This window comes from Schistocerca piceifrons, chromosome 7 (genome assembly GCF_021461385.2).
Source record: "Schistocerca piceifrons isolate TAMUIC-IGC-003096 chromosome 7, iqSchPice1.1, whole genome shotgun sequence".
Classification (NCBI taxonomy): Eukaryota; Metazoa; Arthropoda; class Insecta; order Orthoptera; family Acrididae; genus Schistocerca; species Schistocerca piceifrons.
In genome coordinates this window covers 26328643-26348213 of record NC_060144.1, presented here as the reverse complement: position 1 = coordinate 26348213, position 19571 = coordinate 26328643, and the positions used below count along the sequence as shown (strand labels likewise).

The following is a 19571-nucleotide window of genomic DNA, read 5'->3' as shown; positions in this document are numbered from 1 at the left end:
ACATTGTCACAGCAAACAGAAATCGCAAGTAGGTGTGATGATCTGTAATCAATTGCAGGCTACAGCTTTCAAGAAATTGCTTTTTAATGTTTGGTTTGTTGCAAAATTATTGCCAGATCATGAGGTATTTAGTAATGTTAGTGAGGTTGCTTTTTGTAATGATATTCACACTAAAAATGAGACTGTGGCATACATGTCTTTACATGTTGCTAGTGTCATACCATGTTTATCCAAGTATAAGAAGACCCTGACTGTAAGACAAACCCCCTTTTTTTTCAAGAGATCTTATGACAAAAATTTATGTTTAAAATATCCTAACTAATCAAAAGTACACACTGTTTTGTGGCCATAAAGTATCTGCCTAAAAAGTTAACATTATACGTATTCTAAGTTTATGCCATTTATTGATTGTCTACATATTGATAATAGAGATACAAATAAAGTAAATGAAAAGAAATTGTTTACATTATTTTGTGGATTGTTTTCTTTTCTAAATTTTTCATATACTAACCTTGTTGTCTGTGGTATGACTGTTTTTAAGCATCAGTTCATCATTATCATCATGATCCTAATAGCGTAGCTGTGAAATTTATATCTTCATTGTCACAAATATTTAACTATTTATTCTGAATGTGTTGAAATTTCTGACACTGCTTTCACCATAGAACCTTGAACACAGCTGCTTTTATCCAAATACATATTGGACTTCATTTCTGTGCTGATGTGAGGATGTTACAACGTCACTTGCTTCCAAATTTATCATCTGCCTGCTACTCTCTTGTTGGCTGTGTAGAACTAGCAGCTGACACACCTCCTTTTGTTCCCATCGTACATCATGGTGAGCATCGACAACATTGCAGCATGAAACTAGTAAGTACACTACTGGCCCCTATCTAGACATATACCGTCTCGTGCAGAAATGAATACTATTGTTGAGTATTGGTCAATTTTAATGTCAGTTCAATTTCGACTACAAACGGGTTCAGATAAACTGCAGTTTAAATATGGTAGATGTTCCTAAAAAGCCAAATCATGCAGTATACATTCCCATATTTGGCAACATGATGTAATTTACTGCACGCTCACTACCCTCCTCCCTGCACTCGTCTAGTTCTCAGTCAAACTGGTATCACTGTTCCCCCTCCAACTCTTCTGTAATGCTGTGAAGACAGACTGAAATATCTTCTTTGGTGCAAGTCATATGTAACAATAGCACCAAACATATAAATAAAAGATTGCAGTCATGATTCAGTCCAGTTTTTGGACTTCACTCATCCTGTGATCTGCTGATGTCTGTTGGTACTATCTCTACAATGGGTCTTGCAGCTGTAATCTATTCTCGTGATAACAATTAGTCAGTTCAATACAATTATTTCATTCCATGACTTACCAAATGGGAAAGTGCTGGTAGATAGGCACAATAAAAAAACACACAAACACACACACAAAATTTCGAGCTTTCGCAACCCACAGTTGCTTCGTCAGGAAAGAGGGAAGGAGAGGGAAAGATGAAAGGATGTGGGTTTTAAGGGAGAGAGTAAGGAGTCATTCCAATCCCGGGAGTGGAAAGACTTACCTTAGGGGGAAAAAAGGACAGGTATACACTCGCGCGCACACACACACATATCCATCCACACATATACAGACACAAGCAGACATATTTAAAGGCAAAGAGTTTGAAACTGACTGTGTTAGTTTTCAGTTTGAATCTTAGTGGAGGCAAGATTTATACCTCTTCAGTGAGAGACACTGGCAGACAGATGACAGTTAGTAAAGAAATCTAGACACAGTTAGGGTTTGTTGCCTGAATTTCATTATGTATGTAGCCACATTGCTGCATTTCTGTACTTTCCATTCTGTAATGCTACTTGTGTACAACTGTGGACCTAATGTAGCTACAGATTATTTGGAGCTGAGAGTGCTTATTATTTTGCTAATTTGTGACAATTTGGGATACTTGGCTTTTTCTACTTCACACCTGTAGACAATGTGATGCTAGCACTTTCTCTCCTTGCATGTTATGCTGCATAAGACACACTAAAGCTTTGCCATTAATCGTAGCAACAAGATGAAGGGCTCTTATGAATTCTGTCAGAAACTGTATATTATATCCAATAGTACATGTTTCACATAAGTTAACATGTCAGTTACCAATCACAGACTGCCCCCAGACACATTTTACATTAGTACATCATAAAACAAATCAACTAAATTCTGTATTCCTTAACTGAATGTTTCGATGCCCCATAGCTTTTATTTATTTATTTGTTTATTAATTTGATTCGTTTCGAGATATTTAGTCTCAGTATCAATTGTTCAGACAACGTATGGGAATGCAGCTGGCTGACATCTTTGAAAAACACCCGTATTGGTTGTATTCTGCAGAAACACTGTATGAAGTGTGTTTGGACCACAATGTCAGAGAAGAGCCCTTTTAGGATCTGCCAAAGATGATCTTGGTTTGTGTAAGGTGGTGTCTACTATATCCCCATAGTTGTGGCATGTTGTACAGTGGTCAGACCAGTAGGACTGTGGAGCACCGGTACAAAGAGTGCACGCATCACACATGTTTACAACAACTGAACAGATCTGCTATTACAAAATATTATAGAATATAACAACATAGAGATTCTGGCATACATTTCCAAGTGTGTGTGTGTGTGTGTGTGTGTGTGTGTGTGTGTGTGTGTAAAATTATTTTGTATGCTTGGATAAACTTGGTAAATCACTATATCAGATAGCCAAAAATTAGACAAATTGATACAGCTGAGTGTGCTTTTCTCTATTTTAGACTTGTTCATGCTCTATAAAGTCTTACTTTTGGTATTAACAACAACTGTGTTCTGGTACTTTTGCAGATACAGAGGCTGGGCAAAAATATGGGAACACAAAAACACAGCACATTACACATACAGTGTAGGGAAACTGTTGGCATTCAGAACAGCTCGTAGCCATCTGGGAATGGATAAATATGGGTCCTATATGGGTTTCAAGGGAATCTTACACAATTCTTCCTCCAAAATAGAGGCAAGTTCAGGTAATGGTAATGTAGGTGGATAGCATTCACACATCCTTTTCTCCAAAATAGACAACAAAAGCTCAATAGTACTGAGTTCTACTGACTGTGATGGCCTGAGGAGATGTGACACTTCATCCTTGTGCTCTTAAAATCAATCCTGGCTGATGCAAGCAATGTGAGCAGGGGCCATGTCATTTTGTAACACATCACTGTTAGCAATCAAACATTGTACCATTTCATGTACCTGCTCAGCCGAATTGGTCACATAATCTGTCGCAATAAAGTGACATGGCAGAGTAACCGTGGAGCTGTGGAACTCATGATATGGCTGCCTGAATCATTTCCAAACCCCCGCCATGTTTTGCTCTTGGGATGTTAACTCAGCCAGAAGCTGTGAAGAGTGTGAAACAAGACTCATTCAACCACATGACTTTCTTACATTGCTCCATAGTCCAGGTTTTGTAGTTGTGGCACTGTGTTTTCGTGTTTAGCACATCTGTATCTCTAATGACTGTTTAGGAATTCCAGCTTTCCCTGCTATTCTCTGCTTATGGAGCTCCTGTCATGTTGTTTTATTTATGAAAGAGCATGTGAGTGCAACATTCAGTTCTGCAGTGACTTTTGTATCTGTCGACTTCTTACTTTTTGTCACATCCTCTTCAGTGATGGTCCATCATGATCACACAATACACATTTTTATCTGTGTTATGACTTTTCCTTTGTGCTGTATAAATCTTTGATATGGTGCCTATCGAAATGCCAAACACTTTTGCTACCTTGATTATGGAAGCACTCACTGTTTAACTACCGTGTTTACTCGAATCTAAGCCACACTTTTTTCCACTTTTTGTAATCCAAAAAACCACCTGCGGCTTAGAATCGAGTGCAAAGTAAACGGAAGTTATGAAAAATGTTGGTAGGTGCCGCCACAACTAACTTCTGCCATAGAATATATGTAGTTCTGCCGTCGAATATATGTAGCTCTACACAAAAAAAAGAAAGAAAGAAAGGTGTAAGATGAGCTTTTTTCTCTGCCCTGAGTTTCTGTATTGTCCATCTCTGAATGTAGCAGCATTTCAATGTACTACGAAAATCCGACTGGCAAGACTGTTGGGATGTTGTCAATATTGCCAACTATACGTTCTGAATTTTTTCCTACCTGTGAGAAGAGATGGTTGCTAATAGAAACTTTTATGAATTGTGAATCACATGCAGTATTCACTTTATCATAAGAATAATACGAATATAAACATTTTGCCATGTATTCTTTCGTGTTTGCTGCTATCTCATTTAAGTCCCGTCTGCCTAATAAATTAAGAAACTAGAGTGAGACAGCAGCAAACGCAGAAGAATATACATATCATGTCATGTTTCTATTCGTATTATTCTTATGCCTAATAGTGATAGTCAGAAATGAAGCACGGCAATTGATTAGATTTTTAAATCTAAGATGACTCTAATTTCTGTGCAGAATGTAATGTAGTAAAGAGGTGTCTGCAAAGATTTTCAAACGGAGAAAAATTTTTGCTACGCTCTCGCTCAGAACAGCTATCATACGCAGTCTATTATTTGGTTCTTCTTGATCATTATCAAAGAAAGCAGCAGTGTAAGTAACAGCACATAACAGTCTCTTGCCATTGTTTCGCTAATGAGACGATTCCTCTCTCTTTTTTTAAAATTGTAAGCGGCAGTAGCGCGCACAAAAGCAAGCCGTGCCGCGAGCGCCGTCAGGCTGTAAACACTCATGATCAGAATGCAACAAACAATGCACGACACAGTACAGTAATGCATTTTCAGCTAAGAGTGACGTAAACACCTATAACAAAGAGAACGGCACATATCAGATCAAAGAAAAATAAGCAATCAATTCAAACCAGACAAAGCACGTGAAAAAGGAAGGGTACCCGTATAAATACGGACGGAGCGTCTGGCGCATAGCAATGGCTACCTGGTAAAGCTTAACTGCTAAGCTTACGACTCGAACCAAACTACTGTAGCTGTATCGTCATTCATTCGACCTAAATTGTGTCTCACATTACAATGGACCAACTTTGTTTCGATTTGGAGGTGCGGCCTAAAACTTTTCTCTCCCCTTGAATTTCGAGTCTCAAATTTCAGGTGTGGCTTAGATTCGAGAAAATATTTTTTCCTTGATTTCGAGTCTCATTTTTCAGTGGTGGCTTGGATTCGAGTGCGGCTTAGATTCGAGTAAATATGGTATGTTTGAATTCATTTAGCTTCAATATATGCACTCAGAACTACACAGAACACTGGTTCTGACCACAACTGCCACTTGCAACATATTGAGGACATTGCACAGGTGCCTATCCTCGTACTGAGGACTGATGAAAGACACATTGAAAGAATATTTGTTTATCAACAAAACAAAACTCATTTATAATGTCCTTGAATGAATATTTAAAAGTTTCCCTAGACTGTGATCAAACACTTGAAAGTCAGTTATTACACCGTAATTAATAAAGTTACTGAATTTAATACTGCTATGATAAAGATTCTTGAAGTTATTAGTTAATTATCAGTTTCTGTAGAAAATGAATCAGTGGCTAAACTAATTGGACATAAACTTGAAGTATCTGCATGGTGGAGTTGATTTGCCACTGTTGCTGTAGAAAAGAAAAAAACAGTTCAAATTCAATAATGAGAAATGATAGATATGGGCAAAATGCTCACATTAATTCATGCCATACATGATATTGAGTTTCAATGTAATTTATTTCTGTCTTGAAGTCATTCAAGCAATGAAACAAGCTATGGTACAACTGAACTAAATCGGCACAGTGTGTACCTCTAAAAATTGATTACATATCTACAGATCAGATCAGCACAGAAACCACTTTGAAAGATTGAGCAAAACTGGCATACAACATTGGTCCCATGTGGACCTTATATGCATTTTGCTACAATGTCAGTGAATGTTAAAACAGAAAATTAATGATATCCAATGAAGTTAGACACATATTGGAATAGAAAATAAAATAGTATAAATCGTAAAAATGACATTACACAGTATATGAATCCAGTCACACAACAGTCTCATTCACAATGTAAATAGTCAGATATGTACAAGGTGTACAACTTTGTTTCTGCCACTTTTTCCCCAACATTTGAGGCTTTAATGAAACAAATTGGTTACACATGTATCATTCAAAGTATTTTCCATTGCTAGCCACTAATTTTTCCCCTCTTTCAGGCAGTGTACGAATCTCGTGTCGAAAAAATTGTTCATCTTTTGAAGTGCTCCATGAATCGATCCAATTTGTGACTTCTTCATGAGATAGGAAATGTTGTTCAGCCAGGTCATGCGCCATTGATCTAAACAGGTGAAAGTCAGAGGGAGCAGTGTCTGGAGAATATAGCGGGTAGGGTAGGACTTCCCATTTTAATATTTCCAGTTATGTTTTGACCTCTTTTGCAATGTGGGGTGGAGCATTGTCATACTGTAAAATCAATTTATCGTGCCTCTTGCTGTATTGCAGCTGTTTATCTTTTAATGCTCTGCTCAAACGCATTAATTACATTTGATAACGAGCACTTGTGATTGTTTCACTTGGTTTCAACACCTCATAGTACATGACGCTGCGCTGGTCCCACCAAATGCAGGGCATGATCTTGGAGCCATGAATATTCGGTTTGGCCATTGATGTTGAAGCATGGCCAGGATATCCCCATGATTTTTTGCGTTTACGGTTATTGTAATGGACCCATTTTTTGTCCCCGGTCACAATGCGATGCAGAAATCCCGTTTCTGGCTCTGAAACAACTGTTTACAAACATACAAATGCTGTTCAACGTCTCTTGGTTTCAGCTCACACAGGATCCAAGTTCCTTCTTTCTGAATCATGCTCATAGCCTTGAGACATTTTGAAATGGATTGCTGTGTCACTCCTACTAATTGTGCCAATTCTTCTTGAGTTTGACATGAGTCTTCACTCAGCAATGTCTCCAGTTGTGCATCTTCAAAAACATTCTCTCTTCCACCCCTATGCTGGTCTACGACGTTAAAATCACCATCCCTGAAGCATTGAAACCACTCATGACATGTTCTTTCACTAACAGCGTCCTTACTGTACGTACTTGAGAGCATTCGATGAGACTCAGCCACTGTTTTCTTCCTATTGAAACAAAACAGTAACACCTCCTGCTAATGACAAGAATTAGGCTCATAAACTGACATTTTCAATCAAGAACAACTTTATGATGCATAGACAAATCAACTGATGTTCGAATGTGGTTATGTTGACAGAGGTCCAAGCTGTTTCATTTGACCACTACTTACTGTTGTTGCCTCCTATCGGCAAATGGCAGAAGCAAAGTTGTACACCTTGTAAATATAACAATACATTTTGCATTTTGGTGGATTGCATGAAAAAAAAAAAAAAAAAAAATTCTTCCTAGCATCTTTATTAGCTTCAATAAAAATGTACTTCATTTTAGTAATGACAGTCTTTCAAAATACAATCTGGAACTTTCTTAAAGTAGGTTGTTTACTATATTTGCAACTGTTAATCCTGTTAACTACACTTCACACAGACAGAAAAATGCTTTCCAATTACATAGTAAGACTCATATTTTAAATTTATACTTTTTTTTTAGTTTCAAATAACATCGGATTTCAAATATTTGTCATTGACAATGATCGTAACTAGATTTTAGTGATTTTAAGTAAATAGTATGATTTCAAACATTCCTACCAATTACAATGCCTGCTTGAGGCACAAGGAATACTTTGTACAGATTTATTTCATCACAGCAGTTTGCAAGTGTACTATTATTTATATTGCCCATGTATGGCTATGTTTAGGATAGCTTTGACATGTTATTGGCTTTTCAATTAATTAATGCAAGTGAGAATCTGGTGGTAACAAATTTTATGGAAGAGGAAAGTTCCTAGCTGCTACTTTTCGATATCCACACAACAACAGGAAACATAAATGTCTCTCCTATGTCGTTTTCTGTGATGTGCCTACACAACGAACCCCAGAATCATGTTAGGAAGTGGCATGAAAGTCAGGGACCCTACTGGGCTGTTGCTGCTAGCATATGACTGCCGACATATTTCTGGTGAAGACCACAATGAATTGGGAGGGGTCTGCAAATGTGGAGCTCAGAGATGAAACTGTTGGTACCACCGACTTGTAGTGCTGATAGTGAACTGTTGATGTGGCCAGACGGGACTGCTGGTACTGCCAGCTTGAGGCATAGGGCATAACTCACTCTTTACAGTCTAGTAGTGGCCTAAACAGACGGGCGTGGATGGATATCTGTGTGGCACTGCGAGGGCACGTGACCTGGTGTAGCAGAATAGTGCCCTGTCAAAAGCACACTCTGCTGCAGCAGGCACACTTCTTATCGACAAGGTTGGTGCCCTGAAATGCTGTGGAGGTGACACGTAACCCCGTGGAAAAAATGCAGGCCATACATCGAAAATATATCAGTGTTGATAAGAGCTGTTTACCCAAGTTCTCGTAGTGGGGCAGCTGGTTGCGCGGTCCGCCTGGTGTGAGGAGGTATCGGCTACCAGGTGGATACGACATCACTTCCTCCTTTAAAAGAGATGATACTATCATCCCAAAGATGCACTATGCTCACAGGGGAGGGGGGGGGGGGGGGGGAGGCAGCCCACCACCAATGCAGACTGTCTAGGAATGGTGACTGGCCTCAGGCTCAGGCCTCAGGCAGTAGGGGGGGGGGGGGGGGCAGGCAGGGCTTTGGTGGGAATTGTGACGAAACTTCCTAGAAAATGCAGTCCAGGGCCCACAAGAACACACGACGGGATTCAAAGTGCCAGTGTGAATGGTGACACTGGTGGCTGCGCAGGCAACCGCAAATGGTGTGGCCATGTCAACACCATCAGCAACGACTAGGCCTGCCCTAGGAATGGCAATGATAGTGGCGGAGTCAGTGGCTGCAAGAAGACTGGCAGCAGCTGGGCCGGTGTTGAACACAGGGACAAGACAGCAGCCATCGGTGTCAACAAGGCTGGCAGCATCATGAGGGCCAGCTGGGACAGGGTCAGTGATGGACAAGCTGGTGCCTGGATCAACGTCATTGCAGAAAAACAAAGTGATGATACGAAGGATGGGCAGGTCGGGAGTCGTAATGAGATCAGGGTTGGTCTGCTTAGGGCAGTGAAGGACACATGAACAACAGGACAGACAGACATGGCAACAGTGGGAAGGCAGCCAGGACAGAACCAGCAATGGCAGGATGGGCAATTCGGGTAGCAGTGGCATTGACACGATGGTGTGGGCCAGTGATGGATGAACTGACAACAAGACCGTCATCATCGCAGGCAGACTGGGCAATAGCTGGTGGGTGCTGGCAGGAACAGGGCTGGTGATGTCCAGACTGACAATGGGGTTGACGCTGTCACACACAGGCATTGCGATAACAGTAGGCCAGCGGTGACATGGCCAGTGCTGACAGAAGGGACACTTTTAAGACGACTGGCTATAACTGGGCCAGCACCAACAGGGCTGATGCCAGTAATGAGAGAGTTGGTGTCCGATGGCATCACAAGCAAGGGCTGGGCACTGAGTGGCAGGACTGCCACTGTAGAACTCTGGAAACAAAACATGGAGTGTCACTTGGCACAACAACATGGTAAACAACCTGACTGAAAGCGATCCATCGTGCCACACATGAACCGCTTTGACACCCTGTCTAGACACTGTTGACCTCACTCACATTCTGTGAAAAAAACTGTCTTGACATGAACTAAGGAGGTGGGAATGTCCATTGCTCAGCTGAAGGCAACTGGCACCAAACTGCAAATTTTACAGATCAACTAACAATTCATAGTGTTTGTCCTCTGGATGAGAACCTGGGGAAAAATGACAACTTTTGTTCTGCCACCCCCCCCCCCCCCCACCCCTCTTCCCCCCCACTGGCAGTTGGCCTTTGGTGGCCATGGTGTGCGGACCTCCGGCGTGTGCTGCACGCTGCGGTCTGACGCGCTCCGCTCGGTAAGTCAAGCGCCTGTCGCCGTAGTTAGCTGCATTATTTCAGACTCTTGATGGATTCATATTAGAAGGAGAGATGGATCAGCCTAATAGAAGAGACACATTGAAATTTGTTTTTGACCAAAAAGGGCAGAGACCGAATTCGTTCGAAATTGAGACATGGCTAGAGGAAGTTGTGAAAATTTCGTTCGAGGATATTATAGGTATTCACCTTTCAATTGTGAGTAGCATTGTTTATGTCAAGCTTAAAAACATGGAATTGTGTGACAAAATTGTTAAATCTAGTGGCGGAACATTTAAGTTCAAACATCACGATGGCAATATTAGTGAAGTTCGTGTTACGCATGCTGGCTTTGAATTAAGGACTGTCCGTATCTTTGAGCTACCATTTGAAATCAGCGCTGAGCAGATCAATTCGTTGATAGCTCCTTATGGGAGAATAATTAGCAATTTTGCAGAAAAGTGGTCTCCTCCTCACAAGTTCCCCGTCTCGAATGGTATCAGGCAACTGCGAGTTGATTTACACAAGCACATACCCTCGTATATAAATGTTTGTGGTTATCGGGCTATAGTAATATATGATGGGCAGCCAAGAACCTGCGCGTCTTGCGGCGGCACAGGTCATGTCCGCTCGCAGTGTATACAACGCCGAGTGGCCCAGCTACCTGCGGGCGAAACAGTGAGACCCCCAGCCATGTCAACGTTGCCTTTAACTTATGTAGTGGCAGCCGCTGGATAACTCCACACGCGTCACGCTCCTGACGCTACTCGGGACGCTACTCAGGATGCTGCAGCTCGCGACACTGAAGTGATAATGGAAGTTAGCGAGTCGACGGTGACAACACAACCAAAGAGTCAAGAAAAAGAACCAAATATCTCTGTTCAAATAGAACAAACCCCTGAACCGATTATAGTCCTTCAGAATGAGCAGTCTCCAGAAAATCACAAGGAAACTATCCCATCACTTCCCAACGAACAGGACCGAGCGCAAGAAACCGAAGAGGCAATGGAAAACGTTGAAACCTCCCCAAGAGTCAGTCCTCCGAGGAAACATAAAAAGAGGAGACTAGCTCACAAGGGCGCCGTACAACTGGCACCGCCTTTGCAAGAAAAGGCAAAGCAGATTAGCAACAAACTGCATGAAGAGCAACATAGTAATCTGGTTCCGAGTATGCAGGCACCTGACCCCTTGCAAGCCAAATCAAATACACCATGCCCCATGTCAACAGACCATTCGTCACACGAGAGATTGAAGCAGCTAGAAAATTTCGATGCAGACAAGGTTTTCCCTGATACTGCAAATGCAGAAAACGAGACATTGAAAGCTAATCAACACAAAACCTAGGCTGATGAATCGGATGAAATGAATCAAGATGAAGAATTGAATGCGACTGGAGGAACGGAACAGTCTCCTGCCCAAAGAGATCAACTGAACACGATGGATACATCATTGCCGGAACATACATGTGAAAAAGGATTTTCCTCCGACAGCACTTCGTATGACGAATATTGACTTCGGTAATGAATAGGACAATATGAACGCAGCGCAAGCCTACAAAATCGCCACGTTGAACATTAATAAGATACGCTCCTCCCTGCATTTACAACATCTGCAAGATTTTCTATACGCAGCTGATGTTGATGTACTACTGTTACAGGAAGTAACAGATATTAAATTAGAAAATATACGTGGCTACAACGCCATAATAAACCCCGGTATTGGTGCAGAGCTGGGAACCTCAATTCTCACTAAAGAAGGCATCCGTGTCACACAAATAGCAAAACTTGAAAACAGTAGAGGAGTTGCAGTGACTTAATAATGCCCATCATCAATGTTTACGCACCGTCAGGCAACAATAACAGGCGTGCTAGGGCAGATTTTTTTAAAAGTGAAATCATTCATCTCTTCAGTACATGTCAAGATTATATAATCTTAGCCGGCGATTTTAATTCTGTACTTAGCCCGAAAGACCAGACACCGAATTTCAAGTCCTTAGAACTGGAAAGAATAGTCCACCAAATGCAGTTAACCGATACCTGGGAACATACCCATGGCGCACAGCGCGTTTTCACTTGTTTTACCAGTCACTCAGCAAGCAGACTAGACAGAATTTACATCTTGTCCAACCTTAAGAACCATGTACTCCAGTCTGAGGTCTGGCCCACTATGTTTTCTGACCACGCCGCATACATCACCACAGTAAATTTGGAAAAACAAGAGACTTACTGAGCGAGGGGCATATGGAAACTCAACATTACACATCTACAAGATGAGGAATGTTGCGTAGCATTTACTAATGTGTGGCAAGAATGTGAGCCCCGATTCCTGCTATACAATTCTGCGATAGCTTCATGGTTACAATGTGCTAAGCCTAAAATAAGAAGAATGCTGATCGATTACTCACGACAGAAAAGTTTCTGGATTAAAAAGACGACTGAATTTTATTTTAGCTCCCTTAGAGACCTGTACACCCTGGACACACGATTAATGGAGAACTTTAGCCGGATTCAGAAAGTTAAAGCAAAACTTTTAGCACTGAAGTGGCGACAGTCAGAAGGTTTTAAAGTCAGAGGGAGAATACAATACATTGTAGAAGGGAAAGAAACAGCTATGTACCATGTAATGTGTGAGAATAAGAGAGGGAACAGAAAAATACTGACAGAAGTTAAGTTACCTGATGGGACCAGTCACACAAAACAGAATGAAATTCAAAACGCTGTTCATAAATATATCTCAGATATGATGTCTACCAAACCTACCATCGACGAGGCGCGGCGAGATCTTGTTAGAAACATATCAGGATGAATTAGTACAGAGCAAGTAGAAAATCTCACAGCTGAAATAGAAGAGGACGAATTGAAAGACGCAATAGCACAGAGTCCTAAAAATAAGTCTCCAGGACCTGATGGTATCCCCGTGGAATTCTACCAAGTGTTCTGGTCACAAATGAAAAGCAAGTTGCTATGCATGTACAACGAACTCATGAATGGAAATGTTGACGCTCCCAAAGAATTTCCTGAAAGGATCATAGTTCTAATTCCTAAAAACTCACTTAGCACAGCAATTGAAAACCTTCACCCAGTAACATTACTCAACAGTGATTACAAAATTATGGCCCACCTATTAGCAAGAAGAATAAAACTGGCAAGAATATTAGCACTTCATTGCATAACTGTGTGCCGTAGGCCACAAAGTGCAACACCACCTGTTGACAGCGCAGGTCCTCTTCTTCATTCTGATCGTCAGACACTTGATAAATTGGTGCAAGTGCAGGAGCAGCCTTCTAAGACATGGCTGTAGTAGCCGAAACCTGACAGAGCCGAATTACACCCTGCAGCAGTTTCTGAATTTGCTGATCCTGTTACCGAAAGATGTGAGGCAAAGAAACCTCCACCAATGGGACATACATGATAATGTAAAAGGACTTTCAAACCATAAGCAAAAATATGTTGCCTGCCTTGGGGCTTGAATTGCCATAAAAATATGAAAAAGATTTTAAAAATGGCTGGAACAGCAACTGTTGAAATTCTTCACAATAAAGGATGACAGCCAAAACAGTTACAGGATAAAAATTTATTAAAAGTCTTAATTATTGATGACGCCTTTGGCACAATTGTTTTATTAATCTCCATTGCATGATGTAATTTTAGATTTTTTACTTCTGATGAAGGTATATTTATATATACCGAAACCTCGGTCAAGAATTTTAATAAATTTTTATCCTGCAACTGTTTTGGCTGTCATCCTTTATCATGAAAAATATGAAAAAGGCAGCAAATAACCACTGAAAACAATACAGACCAACAGAATAAACAAAGATAATTCCATTGGCAACAACACATGAATGGAGGACAACCAAAGTGACCCACAGACACTGTTGGAAGATTTGCAGAAAGTGACTAACACCACTGAATACAGATTGTGACAACATTAAAATCAGGAATACACCACTTCATCAAAAAAAAAAAAAAAAAAACCCACACGCACAAGTGAAATCCTATTCGCCAGGAAACCTCTCAACCAATGAGGAACACAATGCTACTCCAGCAAACAACACAGCAAGAACCATAAACCACACATGAAAATAGTCACATCACCATTCTCCGCTATGGCAGATGATTACTGAAAAACTACATGCACAACTTGAACTCAAAGACCTTTATTCTCGTTGCCTCTTGTAATATATGGTGGATGAGGAGAGAGAAGTCAACTACAACAACTAACTTTAACACACATGGATCCAGACTCATTGCCGTGGAAGGATAGTGGATGAGAAGGGAGATGATGATGTTAAAACAAACTATAACACACATGAGAAACAGGCTCATCACCACTAGTGGATAGCAGATGAGAGGGGAGAAAACAACATCAAACGCATGTGTCCCTCATGTGAGAGGCAAATGCCTCCCCTACGAAAAATGACAGATACAGAACAACAGTGAAAAAAAACATATTACCACATTGCCATTGAAGTATCCTCATACTGAGGAGTGACTGAAGACACTTTGAAAGAATAACTGTTTATTAATAAAACAGAACTGAATTATAATCTCCTTGGATGAATATCCACAGATCTACATACAACAGAAATATCTCTCCTGTGTGATGCACCTACATGACGGGGACCAGAGTCATGGTAGGCGGCGGCATGAAGATCTGGGATGTTACTTGATCAGTGCTGCTGGCACATGATGATTGACATACTGCTGGTGAAGACCACAATAAACTGGAAATGATCTGCTGGTGGGGAGTGCTGAGATGAAACTGCTGGTACTATCAACTTAAAGAGCAGGGACTGAACTGCTGATGTGGCCAGATGGTACTGCTGGCGCTGCTGACTTGAGACAGTGGGCGTAACTCACTTAGCATGGTCCGGCGGTGGCATAAATAGTTGGGCAGGATGGATATCTGTGTGGCGCTATCAGGGCTCGTGACCTGGCATAATAAAATAATGTCCTGTCGGAAGTACTCTGCTGCAACAGGCATGCTACCTGATGTCCTTGGTAGACAGCACAGGCCATACAAGGAAAATATCTCAGTGTTGATGAGAGCCACTTGCATACATTGTCCTGGTAGGGTGGCTGCTTGTGTGTGAAGGAATCAGCTACCAAGCAGATACAACACACAAAATGTAGGATACCTGGTACATGTTAGTGAGATAAATATAGATTATATGAAACTGTTGAAATCTTATCAGTACAAAATTATATGTATATAAAAACAAAGATGAGGTGACTTACCGAACAAAAGCGCTGGCAGGTCGATAGACACACAAACAAACACAAACATACACACATAATTCAAGCTTTCGCAACAAACTGTTGCCTCATCAGGAAAGAGGGAAGGAGAGGGGAAGACGAAAGGAAGTGGGTTTTAAGGGAGAGGGTAAGGAGTCATTCCAATCCCGGGAGCGGAAAGACTTACCTTAGGGGGAAAAAAGGACAGGTATACACTCGCACACACGCACATATCCATCCACACATACAGACACAAGCAGACATATTTAGGTCTTTAAATATGTCTGCTTGTGTCTGTATGTGTGGATGGATATGTGCGTGTGTGCGAGACACAAGCAGACACAAGCAGACATATTTAGGTCTTTAAATATGTCTGCTTGTGTCTGTATGTGTGGATGGATATGTGCGTGTGTGCGAGTGTATACCTGTCCTTTTTTCCCCCTAAGGTAAGTCTTTCCGCTCCCGGGATTGGAATGACTCCTTACCCTCTCCCTTAAAACCCACTTCCTTTCGTCTTCCCCTCTCCTTCCCTCTTTCCTGATGAGGCAACAGTTTGTTGCGAAAGCTTGAATTTTGTGTGTATGTTTGTGTTTGTTTGTGTGTCTATCGACCTGCCAGCGCTTTTGTTCGGTAAGTCACCTCATCTTTGTTTTTATATATAATTTTTCCCACGTGGAATGTTTCCTTCCATTATATTGACAAAATTATATGTAACACAATTAATAGCTGAGATTTTACTAGCAAACAAAAATCAAACCTGTGTGACTCCTCATGTTTTTCACGTTGAGTAAAAATGTCATCTGAGTGAATGTGAGCAGTAACCCCATTATTCCATGTGGCTCCGAAAGCTTGCACATTTCCTTAACTTATGTGTGTTTTCTCCTGCTGTCACTTGGTGTGTGGCCTTGTCACATCAAAATTTCTACCATCTGTATGTAATATCATCTGCCTCAAGTGCTTTAATGTGCCATTTGCACACTGCCACCTACATTTCTAACATTATTTCAGTCCTATAATTGATTTTCAGGCTTACTTTCAAACTTGCTCTGTTAAATTAGCTTTTTTGTTAAAACTTATCTACACCAAAGCAAACAGTACAATGGCAACCATAAAATTGAGGTGGTTCAGATATTTTCTGTTAACACACATTTCTTCTTCTTTCTCCCAATTTAATGATCTGGAGAGGTCCTTTAGGGTTTCTGAGGATAGTTTTGGTGATATAGTATCTACTTGCCTGCACCCCTCTATATTCTGAATGTCTGACTATCCTTATAGACTTTAATGGAAGCTTTGATGTGAAAATATTTTTTCTTTGGCTAATATAACATGAATCAGTGCCTTATATAAGTGGTGTTTGTACTGATTTGTTAAATCTGAAAAAAGTGGTAACTTAACTTGTAGCTCTGTTCTGTAATTTTGTTCTTGACTATTGGCTGGTACGTTCTGTTATTTTTATCTCTAAAACCAGCTGTATTCTTCATCTGGTTAAAATCTATTTTTTTCTACATGGTTTATACTAATTTTTGGTGAATATTTTCTGTCTTTGTTCTTTGTGAAATAGACTAGTTCAGCATTGTTTCAGTATTGAGGCACTGCCTTAGTCTGCTTTCATTCCATAAATAATGTTTTAGGTTCCTTTTGTGATATCCATGCACCAGTTTTAACAGTTTGCATTGAAACACAATTATTTCTTGGTGCCTTTTCTTACTTCATATACTGAATGATTTGTAATTATCTTCATTATTAACTATCTTTGTTTCTGATTCGTACCTTGAACTATACAAACATTTAAGGAAATCTTGGAATGCTTGTCTAGGTTTTTTCTGTCATTACATAAATTGCCATCTACCATCTTACCCAACATAACTTTCTGTTTTCTCTTTTTCACACTCATTCTTCTCAGCTGTAACCTTCACCATAGGATACAACATATACATTGATCCACTATGCAAGCAGTAGTATCCAACCTTTTGCAGAAATATAGGGAAGAAGAACAATTACAAGTGAAAGATTAATGCTGTTATCACACTCTGCATTAGTATATCACCAATAAAATTCATTACATATGTTTAAAAAATTGATGAATGCTGTAGTAGGTATGTTATTTTTTAACTGTCTTCATTCAGTGGGTCTAACATAAAATTTTGTTTTTACACAGGCTACAGGGAGTCGTATAAGCACTATCCTCCAGTCAACTTCAACACTTGTAATTGGATTTGCACTTGCAGTATACTATAGTTGGAAACTTGCACTTGTAGCTGTACTTGCAGTTCCTATTGTCTTCATTGGTGTTTATCTGGAGTCACGACATATGCGGGGGCAAGGTCTTCATGAAAAGGAGGCCCTTGAAGGAGCATCAAAGGTAAAGATAATATTTGCTCTACATAAAAATGAAACTTTGTGTTTACAAGAAGAGTTTAACTAGATATACTGTGTAAGTGAAAGTCTGACCGAAGACTGTCACCTGCGTTTATTTAACTATGAATTTTAATTTGTAAACCTACATGTTTCTGTAACATCAACTACAAAATTTCTTGTGTTGCTTGAATTTGATCAGAAATATGATTTGTTGCTCATCAACTGTATGTGTTTTCCAGATTGCTGTAGAAGCCATTTCCAGTATTCGAACAGTGGTCAGTCTGGGAAGTGAGATCACCTTCTTGGAAAAATACACAGCAGCTCTTGCAGAATGCCATAAAACTACAAGAATAAAAACTAGAGTTAGAGGATTGGTGTTTGCTTTGGGGCAATGTGGACCATTTTTTACGTATGCGTTTACCCTGTATTATGGTGGCTACCTTGTTGCACATGAAGGACTTCAGTATGAAAATGTCATAAAGTAAGTAATTGATTGTGCCAAAAAAGACAAAAAATGATGTTTAAATATGGCAATGATTTATGTATATCGCACTTTTTTTGGTGTAAGTAAATACACATATAACTCTGCCATGTGAAATGGATGGGGAAATATTTTGTGTTTTTATCAGTTGTACATTCGACTAACATTAATCACTGCAAAAAGCATCTGATTGCAACCCCGCCTTCAAATTGTATACTCAGCTGTTTTTCCTCTGCAATTGTTTATCTTCGCCCATTTTCACTGTCGCTCAGAACATGGGTCAGTGGAGTCTTTCCTTATTATCCCATGTGGTAAGTCTCCCCTGACCCTGGATTCTAGGCAGTTTTTTCATAACTCTCTCCATTTCCTAAATGTCACCAGTCCTTTTCCTTCATCCCTTTTCCTTCCCCTTCAGCCCTTCTGCCGGAAGGAGTGATTGGCTCCGAAAGCTTGTACATTTCCTTAACTTATATGTGTTTTCTCATGCTGTCACTTGGCGTACAGATTTTTTATCTATCCAGTTATATGTGCCAGAGATGTACATGATGCAGTGTGACTTCAGTAGTGAGGTGATGTTTGATTCATTTTGTGTAAGTATACTATATGTATATAATTACACGATTAACTTTTAATATTTCTGTGTTTGCACTACTTAACAGTAATGCTGCTATTGGCAGACTACATCACATGCCCTATGCTCTGAATATCTGCTATATTTGGATGGCAAGACCACGTGACATGAGCTATGACTGGGTGACAAATGTGCATCGCATTCAGGATTTCATTGCTTCGCAAGCTGCTGTGCTGTATTTGGTTGAATTCACGTTTATATTTTCACAATAAAAAAATATGCAGCATGAATGTTGCTGCTCATCAGAGATGTTTCCAAAAAGTGCTATTTATTGATGGTTTTCATTTCCTGAAGTTCTGGGGAGTTCTATGCAGGTGTATCAAACCTTCACAGTTCAAAGCATTACTTAGTTTTGCAGCTGCAAAGGAAAGTATATTGTCACTTAATATGGAAAAAATATACTTCACCAGGTGTATCTCGTAACCTGGGAAATGTGTATTTTCACATAGAGAAATGATGTTTTTAATCAGGAAAAATCCAGGATTTTTTTCCCCCCCCTTGTCTGTGTGTACACACTTTGGTGTCATTGCTCCATGGCTTTCAGGATGTGATGCGAGAAAAGTGCAAGATGGATTTTGCACAATCAGTGTTTTTGGAATCTGTGCAGGTTGTCATGGAGGAGTTCATTTTGTCTGAGACATCTCATTATCAGGGTGTATACGTGGACAAGGAAAAAAAATTCCCGGATTTTTCCCGGATTTCCCGGTTAAAAATACACTTTCTCCCAGGTGAAAATACACTTTTTCCGTTCTAAGTGGAAGTATACTCTTCCTCGGCACGGTAAAACTCATCAATCCTTTGAATGTTTATGGTTTTATATACCGGAGTACAAATTCCCGGCACTTTAGAAAACGAAACTCA

At 40.2% G+C, this 19571-nt stretch overlaps 1 protein-coding gene across 1 annotated transcript in view; it reads left to right on the top strand.

The window, feature by feature from the left end:
• Positions 1–19571, top strand: part of LOC124804898 (multidrug resistance protein homolog 49-like) — a 384892-nt gene that overhangs the window by 303322 nt on the left and 61999 nt on the right. Inside the window, exons 18-19 of the mRNA XM_047265271.1 lie at positions 17399–17602; positions 17838–18079. Of these exons, the coding sequence (XP_047121227.1) occupies positions 17399–17602; positions 17838–18079 (446 nt within the window). The remainder of the gene's footprint in view (positions 1–17398; positions 17603–17837; positions 18080–19571) is intronic.